Consider the following 23,876-nt stretch of genomic DNA (forward strand, 5'->3'; position numbering starts at 1 on the left):
CCCCTATCAACATGCAAAATTTCGTGACGATCCGATCAAAATTGCGACCTGTAGCGTGATTACAAGGTTTAGATGGACAGACGGACAGACGGACGGACTGACGGACGGACACACATAGCCAGATCGACTCAGCTCGTCGAGACATTCATTTTGGTATATATAAGTATAGGTCTGCGATCATTATTTCGATGCGTTACAAACTTTTTGGCCAAAACCAACTTATAATACCCTCCCCACATAGTGGTGTAGGGTATAAAAATTGAATAATTTAAAAATAACTCTGAAACCAGCTTTCTATTATTGACACCTATTTGTATTCAGAATATTAATGTGTAATGTGTTTATGTCAGCAAAGACATAAATACAACAAGATAAGACATTTGTTTTGCTATCATTCTTCAGTGAATGGCTTTTGAATTTAACATAATGTTATATCACGATATGGTGATATAACATTTTTTTCTTTTATACATTTTTACGTATTTAACCGAATTTACCGATCCAATTGACATAGAATTATTCTTGAATAGATCCTTGAATTCATAAATTTCGTTTCTGATACCATTACATGAAATGTTCCTCCTTGGTTGCGATTTTGAATTAACTGCAACCTGTTAAGGGTAATGTTTCTATACAAAGTTTCGTAAACATTTTTTTGTTGCATGCATTTTGTCTAGTCTTAGTTGTATTTAAGTCTTTGATGTCAGTGGGGTTTTAAAAATATGGTGTTTGTTTGTTATACGTAAAATTGAATAGTGTATCTGAAATGAATGAAAAATTAAATAAGAAATTAATGAACAAGTGAAGTGAGCACTAAACCCGAGGAAACATATTCTGCTGCATTTCGAAGTTTTTGAATAGTGTGTTTAGTCTTTATGGAAAGAAAAGTTTATGTACATTTTGCTAAATGTCAAACAACGAAAACACAATAGGTATGTTTTTTTACTTACTAAATGTTGCTGAATCATTTTCTTCAGCAACTCTTCCTTTATTCAACTGTCAAAATTTGCAACATTTGTAATAATTATTACTAATTATCACGTAAAAAGACACAGCTAATTTAATAGAAGGAAATAGAAAATAAAAACATTTGTTCGGATATTTGTTTAGGGATCCACAAACGTCTATAGTGGCGATGTCAAAATAATGCAAAGCCTTTTTTCGTTTGTTGTGTATGTATACATAAACCAAAATCAGCTGATTGCCATTTAAAATTGCCCAACGGTAATATTTGTACTGGATTTATTAAATCCAGTGGAGAATTTATGAGTATTCTAAATCAGACATAATATATCTATACATGTTGTCCACATTATGACCTCTCTCGCAGTTAATATAAATGTTGCGATCGATAACTGTGCAACATAAATTTAGCTGAAGAGAACGACATAAATGTGAATATATTTTAGAAAACGCTAGTATTAGAAATGTATTAGTGCATTGGTAGGTCAAACAAGATGTTTAACATCTTCGTTAGAATCGGACACCATTACAAGTAAAGATGAAGCATTATGCTTGTCCCTATGCCTCAACCGAAGAAAGCACACAATGTTGCCTATAGTGTACGTGTGCTTCTGTACGCTTTCTTATGCTCATGAGCTAGGTCATGATCTTTGCATCTAAAACGGTTTGGTAGGATATAACAGAAAGATTGCGAACGACAAGCCAGCGTCCTTTATGCACGCTATGCATTTTCCAGAGAAAAACTGTGATCTGTAGCAACAACATGCAATTATAACAGAGAATCCAAATTCGGTCAGTTTGAGCTATGCTTTCACGCCCGATGCTTTCACCAATTAGACCGTGACTGCAAAGAGCTGAACTATGAACTTTTAGAATTTGTATAGAATTAAGGTTTTTAGTCATTAAACTGTGGTTTATTGCGCATCTCGGAAACGTATTCAAGCGTACGACACCGATTGGGTTTAGAACCAAGTATGTATGTTTGGACGAAATCTATTTCAGATAATTTGATTGAGCAATGTCCGTCAGTCCGTCTGTATGGCTGACTGGTGCGCACGATAACTTTCGAACGAAGCAACCGATCAGGTCTAACATTTGGAATTTGTAATATTTTGTCCAAACTTAGTTTAAGTTGCAAGATGGGCCATATCGGTCCACTCCTTCCGGTACCGCAAGATAACTTTCGAAGGAAGGGTCATAACATTGCATATCTTTATATTACTTTCAGGCATAGATCAGTTTCGAATATGGACTATATCGGTCTACTTCCTTCGGTACCTCCCGCACTAAATTCGGAATAATTGAAATTTCAGAACTCCTCCCGGATCGTTGGAAATTTGTTAGCATATTGTCCTTGTTGCCCCCTTTACGACGGTACACTTTTTTCGGAGTTAAATCCATACTTCCTGAGTAATTGGCCTAAAAACGCCATGAAAGAAACATCGTATTATTTCTTAAAGCCCCGAATTATGTCCGAATATCGACTACATCGGACCACTCTTTCGGGGTTAGTCTTCTCGTACGCACTTCGTAGTATTTGGGTGGTCTACCCAAGGGCTCTACCCAATTGTTTTTATGGTTGAATATCTTGTGTTGACCATCATAGCTTACGACATCTAACAGGTGTTAAAAGTAGGTCAGGAGACACCACGGGATGTGTCTGTTTGGACTGAGAGACAGATCAAAAGCATGTTCTTCATGACTTGTTAAACTAGACTTATAACCTGGGATTCATCCGATTCTTCCCTTTATAAAATTTTAGACCACAACTTACTAAAATGTAACTAACTTTTTTAAAAACTATGAAATAAAAGTTATTACATTTTCAATAAATAAATATGTGAACAAAAAAAGCACGCCAAAAAATCTAAAAATGTTTGGGGAAATGTTTGATAAACATGCTTGTAAATAAGACGATTCTTTTATCGGCACAAAATCAATCAAAGTTTAATTGAGTACTTGTATTTGAATTTGTTTATTAAATTGTTATCAATTTTTTCTGTGTAGTATATATATATATCTAAAGTCGCTTAGGAATGATTTTCAGATCCTGTAGTGTTAGATTTAGTAGACATGTTTTCAGTCTTTTTTACCGTGTTCGATCCCAACTCTTTATGGAATTACCTTTTCACGATCTTGGTTTTGTATACAGTATTTTTATGTGCCAGTTTCGGGGACTTACAAGCAATACCGTATTTGAGACTATCTACCCTAATGAACAAATTAACACTTCAAGTGCAGTGTTTGTACAAATTAGGGTTAAGGTCCATTGATTACGTTTATACCAATATTTTTTTGTGTTTTTATTCGTATCATCTCCCGAAAGCCCAACAAGTACTTCTGGCAAAAAATTATACATATTCTGACTACATTTTAATGTTCATGCGTATTTATTGAATTTAAGTGGAACCTAAATTCTACGACTCAACCCATATTAATTAAGCAATAATTTAACATTTTTAATGGCAAATTCATTCAAAGATTTATATCGAATAGGACAGCTAACATAAAGTTAGAGTAAAATACGAGCAATGACGGCAGTCTAGGCTAACTTTAACGCTTAGCTGTGTGTGAGTTAGTGTGAGCAGCATTCATAAGAGACTGACTCAATATGAACGTGTCACAACAAATATTTAATTGTCTACAAAACATTGAAAAGTTATTTATGAACAACATTTGTTGTTATTTTTGTTAAAAAAATCTGAATGCAATTGAATTTGAAGTCTAAAGCAGAGGAATGTAAGTGGGGTGCACTGCACCTAAAAGCTCCTAATGTCCATTGCTACGCCGCGCACCCATGAGCCAGCCTATGACATGTTAAATTATAACTCTGTGATGCCAAATTTGGTGACGAAAAAAAATACCCGAACGTACGTATCTGAGGTACGTTAATAGTGTTTTTAGCAGCTAGTTTGTCATTTTTTAACTTCATAGAGAGGTTGGTGGAATTTTTTCCAGTTGCCAGTTATGTTGTTGATGTTGTTACTGTTGCTGTTGTCGTCGTTGTCTTTGGTGTTATCTACGTTGATCTATTGAAATTACTTGAGGTACCATAACATACCGCACAGTCAAATGGTAGTGTCTTTTATGGCCATATTTACTCTCATTTAAGTCAATTCATTTGCATTTTCAGATGCACAGCTCAGCAATGCACGTTGTCTCTTCGAAAAAACAACAACAATAAAACAATTAACCAAAAAATATAAACATTGAAATTCGACATTTTGTTCCTTTCCATTTCTTGTTTTCGTTTCGGTGCAAGGTGTGAAGGTGATAAAGCATCCATCCAAATTCAAATAATTTATTTGGTGTTGTTATTTTTTTTGGTAATTTAAAGTGTTATAGTGTAAAGTGCTGTTTAGAGCTTTGTGCTGTGGCTGAGGTTGCCTCAAAGCTGCCTTAAATATAATAAAAAGTCATGTCTGTTTTCTCTCTGCCATTCCAATTTTTGTTATCATTGTCAATAGAAGACAATGAATGAATAAACGAATGAATATACACAGGCATTTATGTATAAATATGCATGTTTGTATGCATAGATGTATGCATATATTTATTTAGACCTACAGTTACAAATACCCAGAAGATACATATTTGTAAAATGCATTCATGTCTATATTTCTGTCCGTCTGTTTGTCGGTCGGTCGTTATGTCTATCTTCTTGTCTCTCATTTCGTTTGTCTGCAATAAAAGATAATTTTATTGAGGGAGGGTGTTAATTCGTGGCACATTTCACATTTCACATTTCAATTGAAATCCATAAGTAAATATTCAAATAACTTCGATAATATATACAGTGGAGTACCCCAGGGTTCCATCCTGGGTCCCCTTCTGTTTATTTTATACATCAATGACATTGCCAACAGTTTACACAGACGTGGGTGTACTCCGTTTTTGTATGCTGATGACATTCATCTATTTTTTAATGGCAAAACTGCTGCCGAATTGCAGTCTAATATTAATTCTACATTATGCGACATATCACATTGGTTAGATAGCAACAATTTGGTGATCAATGTTTCTAAATCTAAGTCGATGATATTTGGTCCCACTAGTCGTCTAGGTGGTAGTGTAAATATACTTATTGATGGTTCCCCTATACATTTCGTGGACAAGATGAAGTGTCTAGGTGTCATTATCGATTCTAAACTTGATTTTTCCGCACATATTGATGCTTTATTTCCTAAGATCATAAATGTTCTTCGTAAATTATATAGCACTGAGTTCTACCTACCCCTCTTTGTTAAAAGGAATCTGGCTCACGCGCTGCTAATGTCAGTTATTTCTTATGGTATTGAGGTTATATCAGGTACAACTGATGAACAGTTGAAGAGATGGTTGTCAGATTTGTTTACAGTTTGCGCAGAAGGGACCACATTTCTGCTCATGCGCACGATTTCTTAGGAGTACCTTTTAAAGTTTTTATCCAACAACGTGTTGTGTCTTTTCTTTATAAATCGATATACTTGGATCTGCCAGTATTACTTCGGGAACGAATTTCGTTTTCAAGATATACTCGTAACATACAGATAATTCTGCCCATTTTTTCCACATCTTGGTTAGAAAATTCTTTTATTGTTCGTGCTGCTCGGCTGTGGAATCACCTACCCAATGAGCTACGTAACTTCTCTTTCCCATGTTTTGAATTTCGGCGCAAGTTTGAAGCCTTTACTATTAATAGTGGCTGATGGCTTAATATATGGCATTTTACTGAGTAGTATGTTGTTCTGAATTCATGCTTTTTCGATCATGTTGAATTACCAGCAATATATTTTTTTTCTCTCTCAGTTCCACTTTTGATTCTTTTATAAGGCTGGGGAGCTTTTTTTGCAATTTTTGTTATAATAATTTTAACTTACATTGTGTTATAAACATATATCTATATTTTCTTATCTCTTATCTATAAGTAATTTTGTAATATGAAATAATGTTGTAGTTTCTTGCTGTGTTGCGATGCCAATTGGCCAATAGGCTTCTATCGCAACGTTTAAATAAATAAATAAATAAATAAATAAATAAATATAATCATAAAAATGTTGTTGCTGTTGGTACCCTCTCTAGTGGTAGTGCTGCAGCTTGTGGAAATGATGTGTGGTGGTAAAGAGATATGAATGGACATGATTTTACACTTTAAGTAAATGTTTATGTGATCTATTTTTTTAACTTTTTTATTTCTGTGTTGAACATTGGGATGCTACAGCTTTTTCAGTATTGTCGATGTAAAGCTCGTATAGATTGGGGTTTATATAACCTCCATATTCTACGTCGAGGCAGATTTGTCCATTGCTTTTTCGCGTAATTTTTCTCCGAAACATTTCAAGTCCAATTTTTTGGTGTCGGCCCCAATATATGAATGCCTCCCTATTTCAATTACCGGTATAAAGGGCTACACCATCTTTCGGCAAAGAGGTTTTCAATCCCCTAAAACCCTACATAACAAATTCCGTGTGCAAATGTTGTTTAGATGTGGTATTGATAGGATTGAACATGTGATCTTCGAATTTGTAGTAACATTGATCGAGATATTTTCGAGTGCACCTTTAAAACCCTCTCTATCCCTCTCCAGGTCACGAAGTTCTCTTTTGACGTACCGGGGGGAAGTCTGTCTTCTCGATCGTTGATGCGCACGGCGCTAACACCCAAGCAAGTACTGCATCGAAAACATCTTGTTGTGTCCATAGACCGGTAAAATCTTTGTCTCCTTATGAAGATGGTCCACTGGTGTCATGAGGAGGTACCCTGTTGCTGTCCTTAGGGCGACATTCGGGCAGGTTTTTGTATTCTTCCCCTGTACAGTGCCAACATTTGTGTACCACACTGGTATCGCATAGCTTACCACAGCCTGATCTATTGCATTATAAGAGTTCAATAAGGTATCTTTGTCGGCACCCAAGTGCTCCCGGCCAGCAACTTGAGAATCTTGTTTCTACTTCTGACCTTTAGGAAAATAGCTATGGCTTGCGCAGACGGCATTAATAGGCTGCCGAACGTTACACCCAACATATTGGGGTAGTTAGTGATCGGAATCAGGACACCATCTATTAATATTTTCAGGGTGTGAGCCTCATTTCATATTCCTGAGATGAAAAAACTGCACCAAGTAAATGTTTAACCTATTACATATGTATCTCATCGATGAAATGACCCAGCGACAAGATCGTACAATCATTCGCATACATTACGATCTGGGGTGTGTGGAATTTCAGAAAAGTAGAAACTATCAGTGCTAAATTTCTGTGCAAGATCAAGCATGATTTGATTTGTTTTAGTGCATCATAAACTCTAAAAACTGTTGTGATGAATTACGCGAAGCTCGTAGTGAATGAGCTGTAACTCGTTGAGTTTTAGAGATATCAACATGAAAATTTGACACAAGATAGAGTAGAAGTCGCAGAAAAAATAGAAATTGTTAACTCAGAAAACGAATTTGTTGAGATATGCCACTCTTTGAGTAAATGAGCGATATGTCTTCGAACATATTGGTATGGTTGATGGTATCGAAGGCCTTAGGTCAAGAGTCACTATAACTGTTCGGTCGCATGGCCTGTTCTGGTTTCGTCCGTCTGATATGTGTAGATGTGGTGTGTAATGCCGTAGTGGTGCTGTGCTGGGGAATATACGGCCTTTAGAATTTTCGCTACTGTGGACAGGAGGGAAATCAGTATGTACGATTCGTCTCTGCTGGAATCCTTTCCAGGGACTTTATGAATGACTAATGATAGATTGAGGACACTTGTTCAACAATCAACTCCGGGTTTATCCGGTATTCTCAAGCGTTATCATTGAGATTCTGTGTGGGCCGAACGCTTTGAATGATTTCACGTTTCAGATTAAATATGCAACATCGCTCGTCGTAAATTGTGGTAGTACCTCCTCGGCTGGGAGCCGTAGACTCTTTGTTCTATCACTCTCAGGTTGCTCTATAAACTTTCGGTTACCATAACACGCGACCCCTTTGGGTCAGTTACTGTCACGCCGTTGAAAGTAACACCTCTTTTATCGTCCTTCTTTCCCAGATTTAACCGTTGCCCACAATTTACTTAATCCTTACCAATGTTGCATTGCTTCAGGTGGTTTTGCCACTCTTCCGATTATGAGCGACAACTAGCCTAACCCTCCGGGGTTTTCACTATCACGCATCTTTGCAAGTCCCGTCGCTTCTACTGGAAATTTGTCCTGATTTGAGGTATTCGACCAGCAAGTATGTGGCGATAGGCTGCAGCTTTGATGATGTTCAGAAAAGTTCCCTCAGCTACCCGAGGTTCAGAGGGAATTTACAGCTCTCTGGAGTGGTGATTGGTAAATTCTCTGAACCATCGTCAAACAGCTTTTCCATGGTTCATGAAAAGTACGGCGGACAGAGGTTATGAAGTCGGGTGGTTTGTTAATGGAGACGATGATCGGAAGGTCTGTGCCAAGGGATAAAACGGGTTGTCCGAACACGTCATATATCAGACTTTTCATTTTGCACTTAGAAATATTTTTGACAATTCGCAAATTTTTGCGTTCCACAGAACGCTTGTTTTTGAAAAGTGATATGTTGCTAATGATATGTCGAATTTGCAAAGTTTTCAAAAAAATGTTGTTCTCTTTTTGATTTCTGTTCCACAAATCTTCTCCTCCGCTATGTGAAAAGTTGTAACTGCAAAGTGTATTTTGCTAAGATTTTGCAAAAAATTGTGCTCTTTCGTTCCACAGAAAGCTTTGCATTTTGTTTTTGCAGAGCATTTGCGGGGCAAACGTCCTCTTTGCCAATGTACATTGTTAAAACAACCAATGTTTTCAAAACTTTATGACGGGAGATTTTGTTCGGAAACAGTGAAAATACCGCTATGACAAGAATTTGTAAAGATCGAGTTTATTTTTCCGAACTTCCACCCTCTCAACCCCCCCCTTTGAACTTTTCCTTACCGAACAACAATTGTCCGAACTGCGAACCACACCCCTTGGAACCAACCACCCCACTCCGAATTCTCACCATGCAAACATCCCCATTCCGAACTTCCAACCTCCGGACCACCCCATTCCCAACTTCCAACCCCACAAATAGATGTTTCTCGGTTTTACTCTTAGACTCTATTTGAGAGTTTATTTTATTTCACATTTTTTGTTGTTTTATTTTATTTAATTTTATTTAAAGGGAACAATGATAGAAAAATTTGCTAAGTGCAAAGAGGAATTGAAAAGTAATTTTGTGGAACAAAAAACTTTGTAAAATAACTACTGTCTGATAAGTGCAAAGTGAAAACCAATAAGTTGTTTCGGGGAATAGGGCCCAGGCGCCACAATGGTGATGTCTGGCAAGCTGGGTAATTCTCCTTATTCTCGTAGGAGCGTATTCGTCCAACGTGCGAAATTTGAAGCTATTACTCGGCCAGCACTGTTCAGCGCCCTCTGTTCATTACTTAGGACCGAGTGCCATAGCTCAAGATGAGCATTGAAGTATCCAAGTACCAGACGGGTATTGTGTTCCAAAATCGGACTAATGTTGGGCAGATAACGCAAGGTTCAAACGAGGTAGGTCTACACTGGACATACTGGCAAGGCATGTTCTCCTCCTCCTCTTCTTATACGATCATTTCAGAAAACGTTGTAACCATAGCAATATCACAAGCTACATGTGACGGTGAGCTTTTTTTCTTTAATCGCCGTTACTCATGTGGCTCCAAAAATTGGGTTTTCTCCTTATCATAAACGGAATTACAACAATAATTATTTTTTAAATTGTTATTCATATGAGACACTCTATTATCGATTCAAATGCATCTTCACCAACAAGTTCATATCTATTTACACATCTCATTACACAATAAAAAAGAGAAATCTTTAAAATCTAAAATTACTTTTCCGGATATTATCGGATATAAACCAGAAGAGGTAATGGCCCTGCCACAAGTACAAACTTGCAGAGTGTCAAATAGTGGAATATGGTCCACTTAAAAAGCAAGCATCGCCTTTTAGGGGTTGATTTTACCAGTTGATTTTATATGATATTTCAAATCATCATTTTCTAATACAAATTATATTAAACTTCAAAGCTGCTACTCATTTAATGTGTAATATAAATGCACTTGCACTTTGTTAATATTTTAAAGTTTGTTTGTCACACCACCACTTACGTATGCGGTCTTTAAATAGTTATTAATTTTCATTTAAAATTAGACCCTATTTTATTACATTGGTGGTTTACCACCATCGACCGCGCAAAAACAAAAATTGATTGAATTTAAGCAGACAGCGAGTAAAGTTTGCCATTTAATTAATATGTTACGAGAGTACAAATATTGACTGATGGCGTACAAAACACCATCATGTAAAGTCAGCGCAACGTTTATTGTTGCGGCTAAGCTTAACTTGTGGTTAACACCAATTTTAACCATAAAAACATTCATATGAAAGTGAAAAAAAGCACTCACACAACCAAACAACAAAATGTTACAAACTTACAGAAACAAATTCATTTCATGGTTCGTTAACGTTATTGTTGTGACACCAACAACAACAAAGTCAAAAATAATAGAATGGACCCTAGTGGTCACGCTTATCGAAATTGTGGGCATGGACCACCATCAGACAAAAGAAGATACATTAAAAGCAATTACCAATTACCAGAAACAGCTACAGACAGCAGCATAAGGCAATTGGGTTCATCCATCGTAAAGTTACTCTCCATAAAACGACAGCAGTATAGAAAATTGAAGAGAGGGAGGATAACATCATACTTGACATGCATGTTTCAATGTCCACATTCGATGCTGTCCAATGGACTCCATTCATATCAAATAAATGTTGAACATGACACATTCACATGAGATGTCAGACATCATTACAATGATGATAGTAGTTGTGATGGTATGGCACCAAATGACCACCCAGCAACACTTACACCTCACAGCAATTCAAGCAGGGAGTGCCACACTCAATAAGAGTGTTTGTTTGTATAACAAACAAATGTTGGCAACGCACACATTGCAGTTGCAATCACGTTGCAAGGAAAAGTGTTAAGTTTAACACCGTTTCTGGCCATCTCTACCGGTAAATATGGATGGATGTTCCACAAAAGATTGCAGACCTCATTTCTTCCTCCCCGGTTTTTTCTCCAATGACCAACTGTCATTCATATTCATTCCACATGAAGTATTATTAGTGTGCTGTGGTACAGTTTTACAACTCCATGCTCTCATCAGCATCATCATTGTTGTCATAGACATCGCCTCCCCCACAAGTTGTTATTACGACCAGGCTACCAGGCAGTTGCAGTGTCATTGTTTGTTACCGCCTTGCAATTTAACCATTCTTATGGCCAAAGTGTCTTCCTTCTACTGCAACTGCAACGGCTACGGCAAAATGAAGTTTCATCGTCCGCCTGGTTTGTCCAACATGGAAGCAATTAAAAATTATTGCAACATCGGCAAGTCCCATTTTTATTTTTAATGTTTGAGTGATGTCTTCATTTTTATGATGTTCTGGCAAATTGTTTATTAACAATTTAACACAACGACTCCGACAACTGCAACTCCAACGACATAATAGATAGAAGAGTTATTGCCACTGGTAGTTGGGTAATGTGGCAATTAAAACAAAACGGAATTTTAACTTAAAAGGGCAAAATGTAGTGGGATCGACTTCAATCTTCCCTACATTAAGCTCAAGTTAAATGAAAAGGGTACTACTTTATGTTTAATTACGGGATAGCTTTAGATGTATTTTATCTTCAATGTAATAACTTGTGTCTAGCACAGTCTAGTCGAACTTTAATTGTCAGATATTTGGAGTTTTGTAAGACGATTTTTTTTCGAATCATGGATTTTTCACTTTCATCCCATAACCTATACCCAGCAAAATTAAATGGAAGTGGTTCCATGTGAAATCATGATTTCACTGGTTCTTTGCATGAGTGTAAAGGGAGTCGTGAAAGATCTGATCCTCTTCATCGAATTTTCATGAGTGAAATTGAAGAGGTGAAAAATCCGATCTTTGTCATTATATTGTCATGAGTTCAAATAAATTATGAGTACCCGTAAAATAAATGACCAAATAATCATGTACCCGAATAATTGTTTACTTACAAAAGTAATTGTCAAAATGAAAATAAAAGTCAGATAAAATGATTGGTAGTGGCAAAATTGACATATTTTAATTAAAAATACTACGCAAATCGTTATAAAATAAAAGGGAAATATGTTTTGTGTTTGGAAACCTGTTTCGTTTGGCGGATACTAAAGAGATGTATGAAAGAGAACCGATTTATAAAACACGAGCTGTATCATTTGACTGGACACCGATACACAGTGGGATAAGATTCAAATTTGTCAAAATGCCGCCCTGAGAACAGCAACAGGGTGCCTCTTCAATTCCTCAGTGTATACATGAGGAGGCAAAGATTCTTCCAGTACAGCAACACAATGAGATGATATCCTTGCAGTACTTGCTCGGGTATTACCGTGAGAGCCATCCCAATCACTATCTGCTGGCTACCGATACATCCAGGCATATCAAGAAGGATATTCATGCTCTAGAGAGGGAGGCCTAACATAAACATAATGATAAACGCTGTTACAACAACAACAACCGACACCGATAACGTATCGAGCTGCAACAATTGCATTGGATGGGCCATGTCAATGTCAACAGGATGGATAATTATGGTATTGGCATATGAATACGAGCCATTTGACGTTATACGACCCGAGGGAAGGACAAAACTCCAATGGAAAGACCAAGTTGAATATTATATCACAAAACATGGCATCCAAAATTGGAAAAGCAAAGTAGAAGATCGGTGTGTATGGAAATATATTCTTAGTTCGGCTTATGGAACAATATTTTGTGTTTAGAATAAAAACAATCTAATAATACGTTTAGACTTACGAAATCCACTCGATTTGAAATGTCATCTCCATAGCATATACGTCAAATTCAATCCAGTCTATTTAAAACTCAGATTTATTTGACGATTTATAAATCTGGACGTGCTATAAGGAAGTATAAAAGAGGCTACCTAAACATGGTAACTATTACAGAATAAGTCGTTTAAAAATAACAACAGAATTCAAATTTAGATTAGATTTTCCAAATGATGAGCCTGGATCAGAGATTGGAACATAATTCACAGAATATTCGAAAAACAGAAATCCAAATTGAAAGAAATATCTTGCAGTCATCGGAAGAGATAAATATGATTTTGGTAGATCAATATAATATATAATTTTTAAAACTACATAAAAAATAAAGGAAAATAACATCTGATGATTGAAATCATCTGTGAATTGTATTCTTATTAGTTCAATAAATTACATAATTGAACTGCAAATTTTATTCCGGATTGGTGATCATCCGGATCCAAAGCATTGGTGCAAAATGTCATGACAAAGAACTGGTGCAAAAACCCATGACAATGAACCGGTGCAAAATGCCATGACAATGTACCGGTGCAAGAAGCCATGACAATGAACCGGTCATAAATTCCATGACAATGAACTGGTGATAAATGCCATGACAATGAATTGGTGAAAGCGTGTGTCACTCCCTTGTAAATGTCATCGGTGATTCACCCGAATTTTTACCGATGACATGTCACTTGCACCCATGATCCAACTCATGATTTGTCATCGAACATTTTGCTGGGTATATATAAAAACAATTTTTCTTGCCTAAAATGTAACCTGCTCTATACAGAACCTTTGTTCCACAAGCCGGTCAACTCGTCGAGTCGATTTAGCTCTGTCCGTTTGTTGGTTGGTGCTCACGATAGCTCTTGAATGGATCAACCGATTTGGACTATATGGACTTTGGGTTATATCGCTCTGTCTACACAAAATCCCATATTTTTCGCAAAAGTGCATGTGCTTCATGCGGAAATGGCTCAAAGGCTCCAAAACCCGTGTCGACATCGACTAAAATGACTTATGACCAAGATAAGTTACGAATTGAGTATTCGATTTGGTCGAAACTTTGCACATCGTAAAATTTCTCCAAACGTACATCAAGTCGGTCCATTCCTGCAGGTACCTCCTCTACCAAAGTTCAAAATTGTTTTCCTTTAATCCAATTTAACGAGTGGTCGAACTAAGGTTCTATAAACTTTAAGTGAAACACGAGTGGTTAGAAATTCAATATTTATTGTAGTGGTATAGTTTTTGTTGGCTCAGTGGTAATCGGAATCGGGTTGCTAATGCCGGCTCGATGATAATCGGCTGGTTGCTATAGTCTCGATGGTGATCGTGTTGATATGATCGGTTCCATGAAAACTACAGTAGCCTAACTACTACAGTAGCCCAACGGCACACCTGGACTACTATGTGGTGATTTGTGTTATCCAAATAAAGATTTTGTGGCAGGTAGAAGTGAGTGGGTGTGCCGTTTTCAACAAGTGGCAAGGCGAGCGGAGTAGGCTCCTGGTATAAGTTGTATTTGCAGTTTCTTTTGTATGTTGAGTTTCCGTTTTGTGAACCTGGACTGCTACAAGGATATATTTCTGTTGTTTGACATTTATTCGGTTTCGACTGTGGGACCAAAGACATTTTACCCCCAATTTTAGCATTGAAGTCTTTTAATACAATGTTAATCGTATCATGGCCAGGGAAGCTGTCATATGTTCGCTTTAGGACGCAGATGATGTTAAAAAATTACTTGTATGTTTTTTTATTATAAAATTTACATCCGACTTGACTCACTTGCCTGTAGTTACCTTAAATTTGTATATTCCTTAAATTATGATGACAAACACTGTGGCACTCGGGCGGACATACGTCTTACTTATGATATTCCCCATATTTTTCATATTCAGTCGAAGGAAAAAAAACCGTCAATAAAACTGTTTATATGTATGTTTGATTGCTGTTGATTTTGTATCTCAATTTTTAGTTTTCCATTTCATTTGATTGCCTTTAGGGTCTGCTTTATTTCCATTTCATTTTTGTGGCTGTTAACAATTCTGGTGCTTTGCTAAAAACCATAAATTTTGCATAAATTAATGTCAACAATTGTCAAGTTATCGTTCGGCATGCATGACAAACGTTTGTCAGACGCACAACAATCTTAAAGTTTTTCAAATAGGCAAAAGAACAGAACCAATCCGAAGCGAACAATGGGAAACAATTGACTGAACAGTCCGGTCAATATTACATACACACTATGTATGTAATGTCTGGCTATGGGTGAGTGACACACGATATGACTACAAGACAATGTCATAAATAGAACATAACACAAGGAGCACGAGTCACCATGTCCAAGGACATTGCTGCGAATTCAAGTAATTGAGTAGCTTGTCAAATTTAAAAAATACATTTAAATATACTGAGAAAAATTTAGGAACGATGCAGAAACATCATACAATATAATCTATCAAGCATAGATGCAGAATCCTGTTTCTTAGATTTCAAAGCGATTAGGTAATGGTAACATATATGTAATATTACAACAGGAAACTCGAAGGACAAAGTCGATGCATGTAAAATAAGCGAATATTTGTCATATTTTCTGTATAATATGGACTTATATTCAGGTCCATACGAGGTTCTAAATATTTTCTTACTTAAAGTGCATGTGTACATTATTGGAATACTCTGCTTAGCTTACAGCTACAGCTTTCGGTATTTCTGAAGTTTCGAAATATGATTAAGTTTCTGTTAAAGGTCTGATCCATGACCATCTTGGGACAAGAGGAAGGCATGCTAGTAAATGTTATTTAGTAGTTCCTATTTTATTTTAAATCATGCAATTTGAAAATGATTGTTCTAATTAAAATGTTACTAATTTTCATTCTTTCTTTTATTTTCAGGTGAGTTCTTGAATGTGTCTGAATGGGTAACTAATAGCATTTAAATTACGTGTACGTCAAGTCCTGATGTCATTTGCTTATATTAAATTTCATAGATATATATCCTGAATAAATAAATAAAGAAATTATTACTAAGCCATAATGACCATAAGTATGATCAATATCAGTTTCTGAATACACAGAATTATGGTCCACTAAATTTAGGACATTATAGATTAATCGCTTTAATATCGGTTCTAAAAAATAATACGTAATTAAGTCCAAGTCTCTCCTCCAAAATTGCTTTCCCAATATTAACAGTTGATGCATTGCCAAACGAAAAAGGTCAGGACCCTAGATCCATAATAGTCTTAAGATGGAATTTCGATGAGCTTATTTAACAAATTTTCCTGCATTGTACTTTAAGTTCCCCTAGAGATACCAATACTAACATCAAATGCAAATGAAGTGATTTATAATGTGTGTGTGAGTGGGGGTGGTTAAACGGGAGTAGATAAACAAAAAATGCAATGATTTGTTTGTACAACAAACAACAACAGCAATACAATAAGCCAGAAATTAAACAAACACGTTAACAACTGTCTTCAGCTAAACTGGCAGACAGCTAGTCGGAATACGGTAAGAAATCTGCGACTTTTGTAGTGTTTGGGCTAGCTCTAAACCGCAATAGCAGCAGCAGTGTTTGTTGAAGGAGGCTGTATTTAGAAGATAGAAGCAAAAAAATGCCAGCATTTATTTGCAAATGACATTTTATACAAAAATCAAGTAGCAAGCAAGAAACAAAAAACAAAACGCACATGCATACACCAACTATGCTTAACTGTCGGTCATATACCAGCGCCGGTCTTTAAGAATACAAAAGACTTTGACGTTTTTTTTTTACTTTTTGGTGTTGTTTTTTTTTGCATTGCCATAACTTGCGATTTTCAAAAAGGCAAATATGGGTATTTACACAGCCATTGTGTCACGGGGAACCAGTGGAATATATCTGAAATTTGCAAACGAACTTGACGTTTGAATGGAAACGATGGTGTTGAAGTTAAACAGTGGATGTGGTCTTACTCTCCCAGCATTAAAGAATGAGTAACTGAGCGACTGACCTGCTTGTATGCCATGCAGCCCAGCCGCTTAACCGGCCGGTATTAGTGCTTACCATAAACTATGAATTGCTACCATGCCACCACCGCCACCAACCATGTGCTTTATAAAAATCCATTCAAATGCTGGCATTCGAGCAATGTCTGCCGCCGCGTGCATGCCAAACGAATCGTATCTTGTAAAATATGATTATTTAATGTAAAAAATTGTTAAAAGTTGAATTGTTATGCTACGCCTTAATTTCAAGACATTCTTGTCCATTGTTGTTGTTGTTTTAATGAGGGAGAAAATTTGAGTTATGACTCGACAATATCTTTATTAAGTGGCGTCGAAATGTGAATACAAAAGTGTCCATCATTATGACAGTCAAGTGAAGTATTTTTTGGAGTTTTTTTTCGTATGAAAATCTTTAGTGAAGTTTTTAAGGAGTTGAGAGGATTTAAAATATTTCCATATTTACTTTTTCGATAAGATATTTTTACAAGACTCAAACAGTTTTTAATACCACGAGATAAGATCATGTTTCATCTGTAATCCACAACGTACGCCATTGTCCATTGTATGCAAAGTGCTGTAATGGAGGATGATGGCTAGTCAATGTGGACATAATTTGTGATAATTTTTGAAAATTCGTTGCTTTGTTAGAATTTAGTTTGGTTTTTATATAACTATGAAATTAATACTGCTATAACACTTTCTTGTATGATGAGGACAGATTTTTCAATTTGCCATATTCAGCATTTTTTTTTATTCCCAGAGGCTTAGGACTAACTACGCACGGTGGTTCAGAAATTGATTTTCCTGGCCAAAAATCAAATGTTTGTTTTGTCAAAGATATTTAATTTCTATATGGGATTCGATAGTAAACATATTAAAACTAAGAAAACGAAAAAAAATAGGTCAAAACAAACACGAACATTTTTCCCATTTGTGGGAAATATGTAATTTTTGCAAATTTCTGAAGAAAGAACTAGCTATTTCTCGGAAACTATTATGTGGTCAACAAGGTTTTTTTTTATACGCATACCAAGTGCTGGCCGCTAGGGTATAGTGGACTTTGTTCCTACATCTCAGCTTGTCGCGAGGTGAACATGTTGTCGAATGTGCTCCTAAAATTTAGAGGTGGTTAGTGGTCCATGTGGTGAACTGAGTGGTCGTAGATATTTGCATATTCCTTGCGTGGAAATGGTTGGTAAGTTCGGTGATGCAGGATTTCAGCCTTTCACAAATGACATCAGATAAGGTACCTGACGCCACGATCGTACGAGTACAATCATCTCATCTCAATGTCGTCTGGAGGGGGTGGGATACAGGGGTGGGAAAGGTTAAACAGTTCCGAAGGTATCAACCTACATTTGGGAACTCCGAGTTTTATTCTATGGGTCTTGGAATTCTTGTTCCTGAATTCCAAGTACGTCTGTCGTCCACACATATAATTGATTATCCAACGTTTCAAACTTGGCCGGAAAGAAGTCTTCTCGATGTCGTCAAACAGCTTGGAGTGCTTGACAGTATCTAAGGCTTTTAATAAGTCGAGCGCCACCCACACAATCCTATCACACGGCTTGCTCTGGTTGAGTACTAGCATAATAAGTGTGGATATGGCGTACAGCGCTGTTGTCGTTCTATGCTGCTCATGTACACCATGCTGATGATCGGCAGTTGGATAGCTATTTCTGATGCTAGAGAACCTGAAGAGTCTATTCTGCGCTCCACAAATCTAAATCGGTCTATACAATTCACCATTGCTGGCAGCCTTGCCTGGCTTCAGTAGCGGGACCAACCTGACCATTTTGACCTGACCATTTTTGTAGCTAGCGACAGGTTGAGAACATTGTTGAGATACTTAAAGCCCAACGCTTTGGATGATAAAGGGTTCCTGATGACATTCGCAACATACTACTTTGTAAATTGTGGTGGTTCTTTCTCGGCCCGAAGAGATCTAATGCAACGTAATAATTATCTCGTTACTTCGCCAAACATGACTGTGGTCCTATCTTCCTTCTTTCCGGGGTTCGAGATTGACTTCACCCTTGCCCACAATTCACTGATTGCGGCTCCAACGTTGCTACTTTTCAGATGATTTAGCCATTTGTTCTGCTAATGCTCACCGCCCAACCTGTTAATTTTTAATGTCAGCTCCTTGACTCTGAGGTCACTGGGTTTGGTACGAAGCTCATCACGCTCATTTGCTAATACCGCAGCCTCTGTTGGGAAATTCGGATATTTGACAAGCGGGTATATAGCGAACGGCTGCAGCAGTGATGGTGAATCTGAACGTCTTCTCTGCTACCCGAACATCAGAAGGGCAGGACAGATCTCTGAAGCGCTGATTAATGAACTCTCTGAAACTAGGTCAATACTCTTTTAAATCATTGATGGATGTGCGGCGTTCAGACGTAATGAAATGGTCTGACTGATGAGAAACAGTGACTTCTCAGGTCCTTCATTTGTCAGACCAGGTGAGTTGATGGTTATATCTGGCGAACTGTGACACTCACCGCTAATGGAGGCGTCCTTCTGACCGTACATAACGGAGAGCTATCAATCTGCTCATCCAGCTATCATCTCATCATTGCGGAGTACCGAATGCCATAATTCATGATGCACATTAAGTCCCCAAAACAAGAGGGTTCCGACCTTCCAAAAGCCATTTCGGTATATGCTGCTCCTAACACAGAAAACGATACAAATACAAACATATTTACACTGAGGTGGCAGCCGCTGGCCGGAACATGGGTGTTGTATGTAAAATCTTTAAACATTTATATGAGATTTTTTCTACTTAGAGCATTTTGAGTAAAATTCAACTTATGGGAAACACACGGAAACACTACAGGACTTTTTTAATATTAAATTACATACTCCGAGGTATCTACTACCAACATTTCGTCTGCCTTTTTTGCCTTTTTTCATGTTATCAACAATCTTATAAACCCATTTTAACATGAAAATATGTAATATAAAGTAGGACATTTGTATGGAGATATACCAAAACGTGAACCTAACTGAATAATGTTTGGTGTGTAGATGTTTTGTCTATTAAAAACCAGAAAACAAAATTTGCAGCCATTTCCGTTGGAAAATGTTGCTAAAACCTTCTTAATTCTGTATATCGGGAGATACCTATATATGGGCGCTATATCAAAACGCTGACTAGGTCGAACATTTTTGGTAGGGAGGTTTCGTGTGTACTTAGAACCCGAAATACCAAAGCACAGCCAATTTGATTGGAAAATATGAAGAATACATTCAAAATAACGAAAATCTCGGGGATAGACCAAAACGTGGACCTAAGACCCCCAACATTGGAACTAATGTTATATACCCCCTGAAGATCCTAAATACGAAAATACAGCAAAATTAACAGGGACATGTGGTCCACATACCCAAAATACTTTATATGGGGAGGTACCGTCACGAGGACGATATGCTTTAAGGGTGAGCTATATTCGCCATATTCAGTGTAATCATACTTATACAAATACGTAACATCTGTACCAAATTATAGCCGCTTACCTCAATTAGTTTAGGAGTTATTAATTTTTCCCCGCTAGAATTGGATTTCGCCCACAGTGCGCCGTGGTATTGTCTTGTTTATAGCTATGCAATGTTTTTCGAGGGCAAATCCTTGCTCCAAAAAATCAAACGTTGACCACTAAGAAATCAAAAATGGGTGGAGGTCACAAAAGAAGTGACTGACATTTCTTTCTACATCATAATATTTCACTCAAACATGCTATGATTCTTGAAACTACCCAAAAAATTCTATTGTGACCAAATAACGATCCTTTCCCGAAATTTTATCCAGTTCCTGGATAAACTATTTTAGTTAATTTCTTCAGGTACCTCCTTCTCAAAAGTTTAACACTTTTGTACAGGTTCTGGCCACGTTTGTGTTGCAATTGTAGTGACATTGTGATTATAACTACAACAGTAATATTTTGTCTAGGGATGTCAATATTCCCGGAAATGTCCAAATATTGAGGGAAACTCCTTTAAACGTTTTTAGTAGTTTTTGTGGTTTTCGTAACAATACATACTATAATTATACCCTCAGCCTTTAGGCTAAGGAGGGTATATACACTTTGATACGATGAAAATGTGCCTCATAGAAATAATGGTTTTAGACCCCAAGTATGTTTGGACGAAATGTGTTTCAGACAATTTGGAGTCGATCTAGCCATGTCCGTCCGTCTGTCTGTCCTGCTGGCTGGAGCGCACGATAACTCTCGAACGGATCAACCGATTCGGTTCAAATTTTGGCTTTCGTAATATTTTGCCCAAACTTAGTTTAAGTTCGAAGATAAGCTATATCGGTCCACTCCTTCCGGTACCTCCCCCACAAAAGTTCGAAAATGTTCGGAAAGTTTGTGCGCACGATAACTCTTGAAGGGAGTGACCGATTTGGTCCATACTTTGTATAGCGTAAACTTTCTACTAGAGGAATATGAGGTTCCAATATGGTCTCAACAGGTCCACTCCTTCAGGTACCTCCCACACAAAATTTCGGAAAAGTTCAGTTTAGTGCCATCTCTCGAATCGCTTTGATTTTTGTTTTAGCAACTTGTATTCACTGCCTCCCATACGACGGTACAAGTTTCATCAGGGGCAAGTCCATATTTCCTGAGAAAATAGCATGAAAGTTGCAAAAAAACCCTATGACTTAGAGCTGGCAAACCATCGATATTCCCAACATTAGATATTTTTGATATAATGTTTTAAAATATCGATTGCTATCGATATTATCGTTAAGTTGTCATCGCCATTAATTTGGAGATGAAAATGGCGGAAATGTCAATGATTTTCTTGAAATTATACAAAAGTAGTTCACAGAAATGTAAAGGAGAATAAACAGCTGCTTTTATTTTGTAAAAAAATGTAAAAATACATTTTATTTTACCGAAAAATGTGTACGTGTGACTACGGACTTACTTTCTTACACACACATAACCGAAAAGCAGCGAAATTTCTATTTATTTCAATGGATTTCTGGCTAGGATTTTTTATTCCGATAATATCGATAGGCAAAACTATCTATCGATATTGAATTTTTAAATAACAATCGATATTATCGATAGTGCCATCAATTTTTTGCCAGCTCTACTATGACACCGTGTGAGGTGGTTGGAGCGCAAGATAACTCTCGAACGTATTTGCCGATTCGGTCCAAAACATGTCCTTAGTAATATTTTGTCCAAACATAGTTTAAGTTTGAAGATGAGACCTATCGGTCCACTCCTTCAGGTACCTCTCCCACAAAAGTTCAAAAAATTTCGGGAAAATTGTTCGTACGGTAACTCTTGAAGGGAGTGGCCGAATTGGTCTATACTTTACACATCCTAATATATCTACCAGATATAGATCAGGTTCAAATATGGACTATACTTGTTCACTCCATCCGGTACCTCCCACACAAAATTTCGGATAAGTTCACTTTAAGACCTGATATCGAATCACTTTGATTTTTGTTGAAGCAACTTGCATTCGCTGCCTCATTTACGATGGTAAAAGTTTTTTAGGGGCAAGTCCATACTTCTTGAGCAAACAGCCCGAAGAGTGTAAAAAGCCCCAATGGCACAAAATGTTGTGGCTTGAAATCCACTTCCATAACGGTCAATGTCGACCCATTCCTTTTAGTATCTCCTCCGCAAAACTTTTCATCTTTAATCCTAATCAACATTTTTGTCTGTTCAAACGCCCAACATTTTTAAAACCCCCTAAATACATACATGTTTTGGGAACATATTGTTTTAATATACACAGGCTGAGGGTATATCTCTGTAGGCAAAGCCGACTGATACTTTTTTACTTGTTTTATTCTAATTTTATTCAATATATGAAGAAATGTGATTTTATGTAGACTGTGTTGATTGGGTATTCCTGTGGAATAATGAATTTTTTACTGGCCCATTTTAAATAGTTGCAAAAATATTGAGTATGTTGTGAAAAAAATCGAGTCGATCGGACAATAATTAGCTGAGATATGAGCCTTAAAAAAATCATTGTGATTTGTATGTAATATCGACGCGGCTTCATCGAAATGGCATTTTTGAAAGCGGTGCCCACTGCACCTCGAAAACGGATGATCCGATCTCCATATGTTTTTGTGGGATAATTATATACATAAAAGCTTGTCTTTAAGCGAAAGCCTTTTTTAATTCTTTTTCTTTTTTTTGACAAGTTTATGGCGAAAAAAACTATCCAGTTTTTTAGTTAAAAACAAAATTTTGATTTGACAGTTCACCAGTTTTAAAAATGGATATTTTTTAAAAGATTTCTTGTAAAAAATCATGAAAATTGACATTTTTCGTGCTCAATAAGTGACCATAACCCCTTAAGTGCAAAACATTTACGCAGGAAATTTCCAGAACCTTTTTCATTACCTACGAAAATGCTATTTTTACTTTTAAAATTATGTATCTGCCGTAGGGCATTTAGGTCCACTACTCCTGATTCTTGTTTTACTTATTTTTTTTAATAATTTTGGACATTTCCTAAATTTAAAAACAAACACTTGGAAATATCACCTGGATAAACATACGACCGAAATGTCATTGCAAAACATTTATGAACATTGGTCCGGAATCTCAACTCTACTGCCGTTTAGTGTCTTCTAATTCATAACTTTTGGGTCATTATGGCAAAACGGACAAATAAAATAGATGCCAACAAGAGAGAGACACCTGTATTTGCTTAGCACAAACTGTTGTTTGTTTGCCACAATGCTAATGATGCAATCAACAACCTTGAATGACTTGTATATTTTTGTTTGGAATTCCATTCATTCGTTCTCCAGACACTGGCTGTATCAGCAGCAGCTATTGGACCCTGTTTTAATACACAAGACGTTTGTGGCATTTGGTATGAATATCTGTCTGTCTAACTTGGTGTGTATAGTTGCAATTTAACATTATGCGTAATGAGTGCTGCCGCCATTCCATTTGCCCATTGAGACGGAAAACTTTGCATCAAACAACAACAACTGGTGCAGCACAAATGCAATTTATGACTCATAATTGCAAATATT

General features: G+C 36.8%; 1 protein-coding gene and 1 long non-coding RNA gene across 5 annotated transcripts in view; one reads left to right on the top strand and one right to left on the bottom strand.

Moving 5' to 3' along the window:
* Positions 1-23,876, top strand: part of LOC141391988 (uncharacterized) — a 281,949-nt gene that overhangs the window by 86,482 nt on the left and 171,591 nt on the right. Inside the window, exon 2 of one of the 4 annotated variants that reach the window (XM_073964817.1) lies at positions 15,749-20,104. The exons of the other annotated variants lie outside the window; for them this stretch is intronic. Within the exon in view, the coding sequence (XP_073820918.1) occupies positions 15,749-15,760 (12 nt within the window). The 3' untranslated portion in view covers positions 15,761-20,104. Of the gene's footprint in view, positions 1-15,748; positions 20,105-23,876 lie in introns of those variants that run through there. 4 annotated transcript variants of the gene reach the window in all.
* LOC141391989 (uncharacterized) overlaps positions 1-23,876 on the bottom strand; it is a 265,489-nt gene that overhangs the window by 46,229 nt on the left and 195,384 nt on the right. The window lies entirely within an intron of this gene.

This window comes from Musca autumnalis, unplaced genomic scaffold (assembly GCF_047663935.1).
Source record: "Musca autumnalis isolate F117 unplaced genomic scaffold, ASM4766393v1 scaffold_2, whole genome shotgun sequence".
In the NCBI taxonomy this organism is placed as follows: domain Eukaryota; kingdom Metazoa; phylum Arthropoda; class Insecta; order Diptera; family Muscidae; genus Musca; species Musca autumnalis.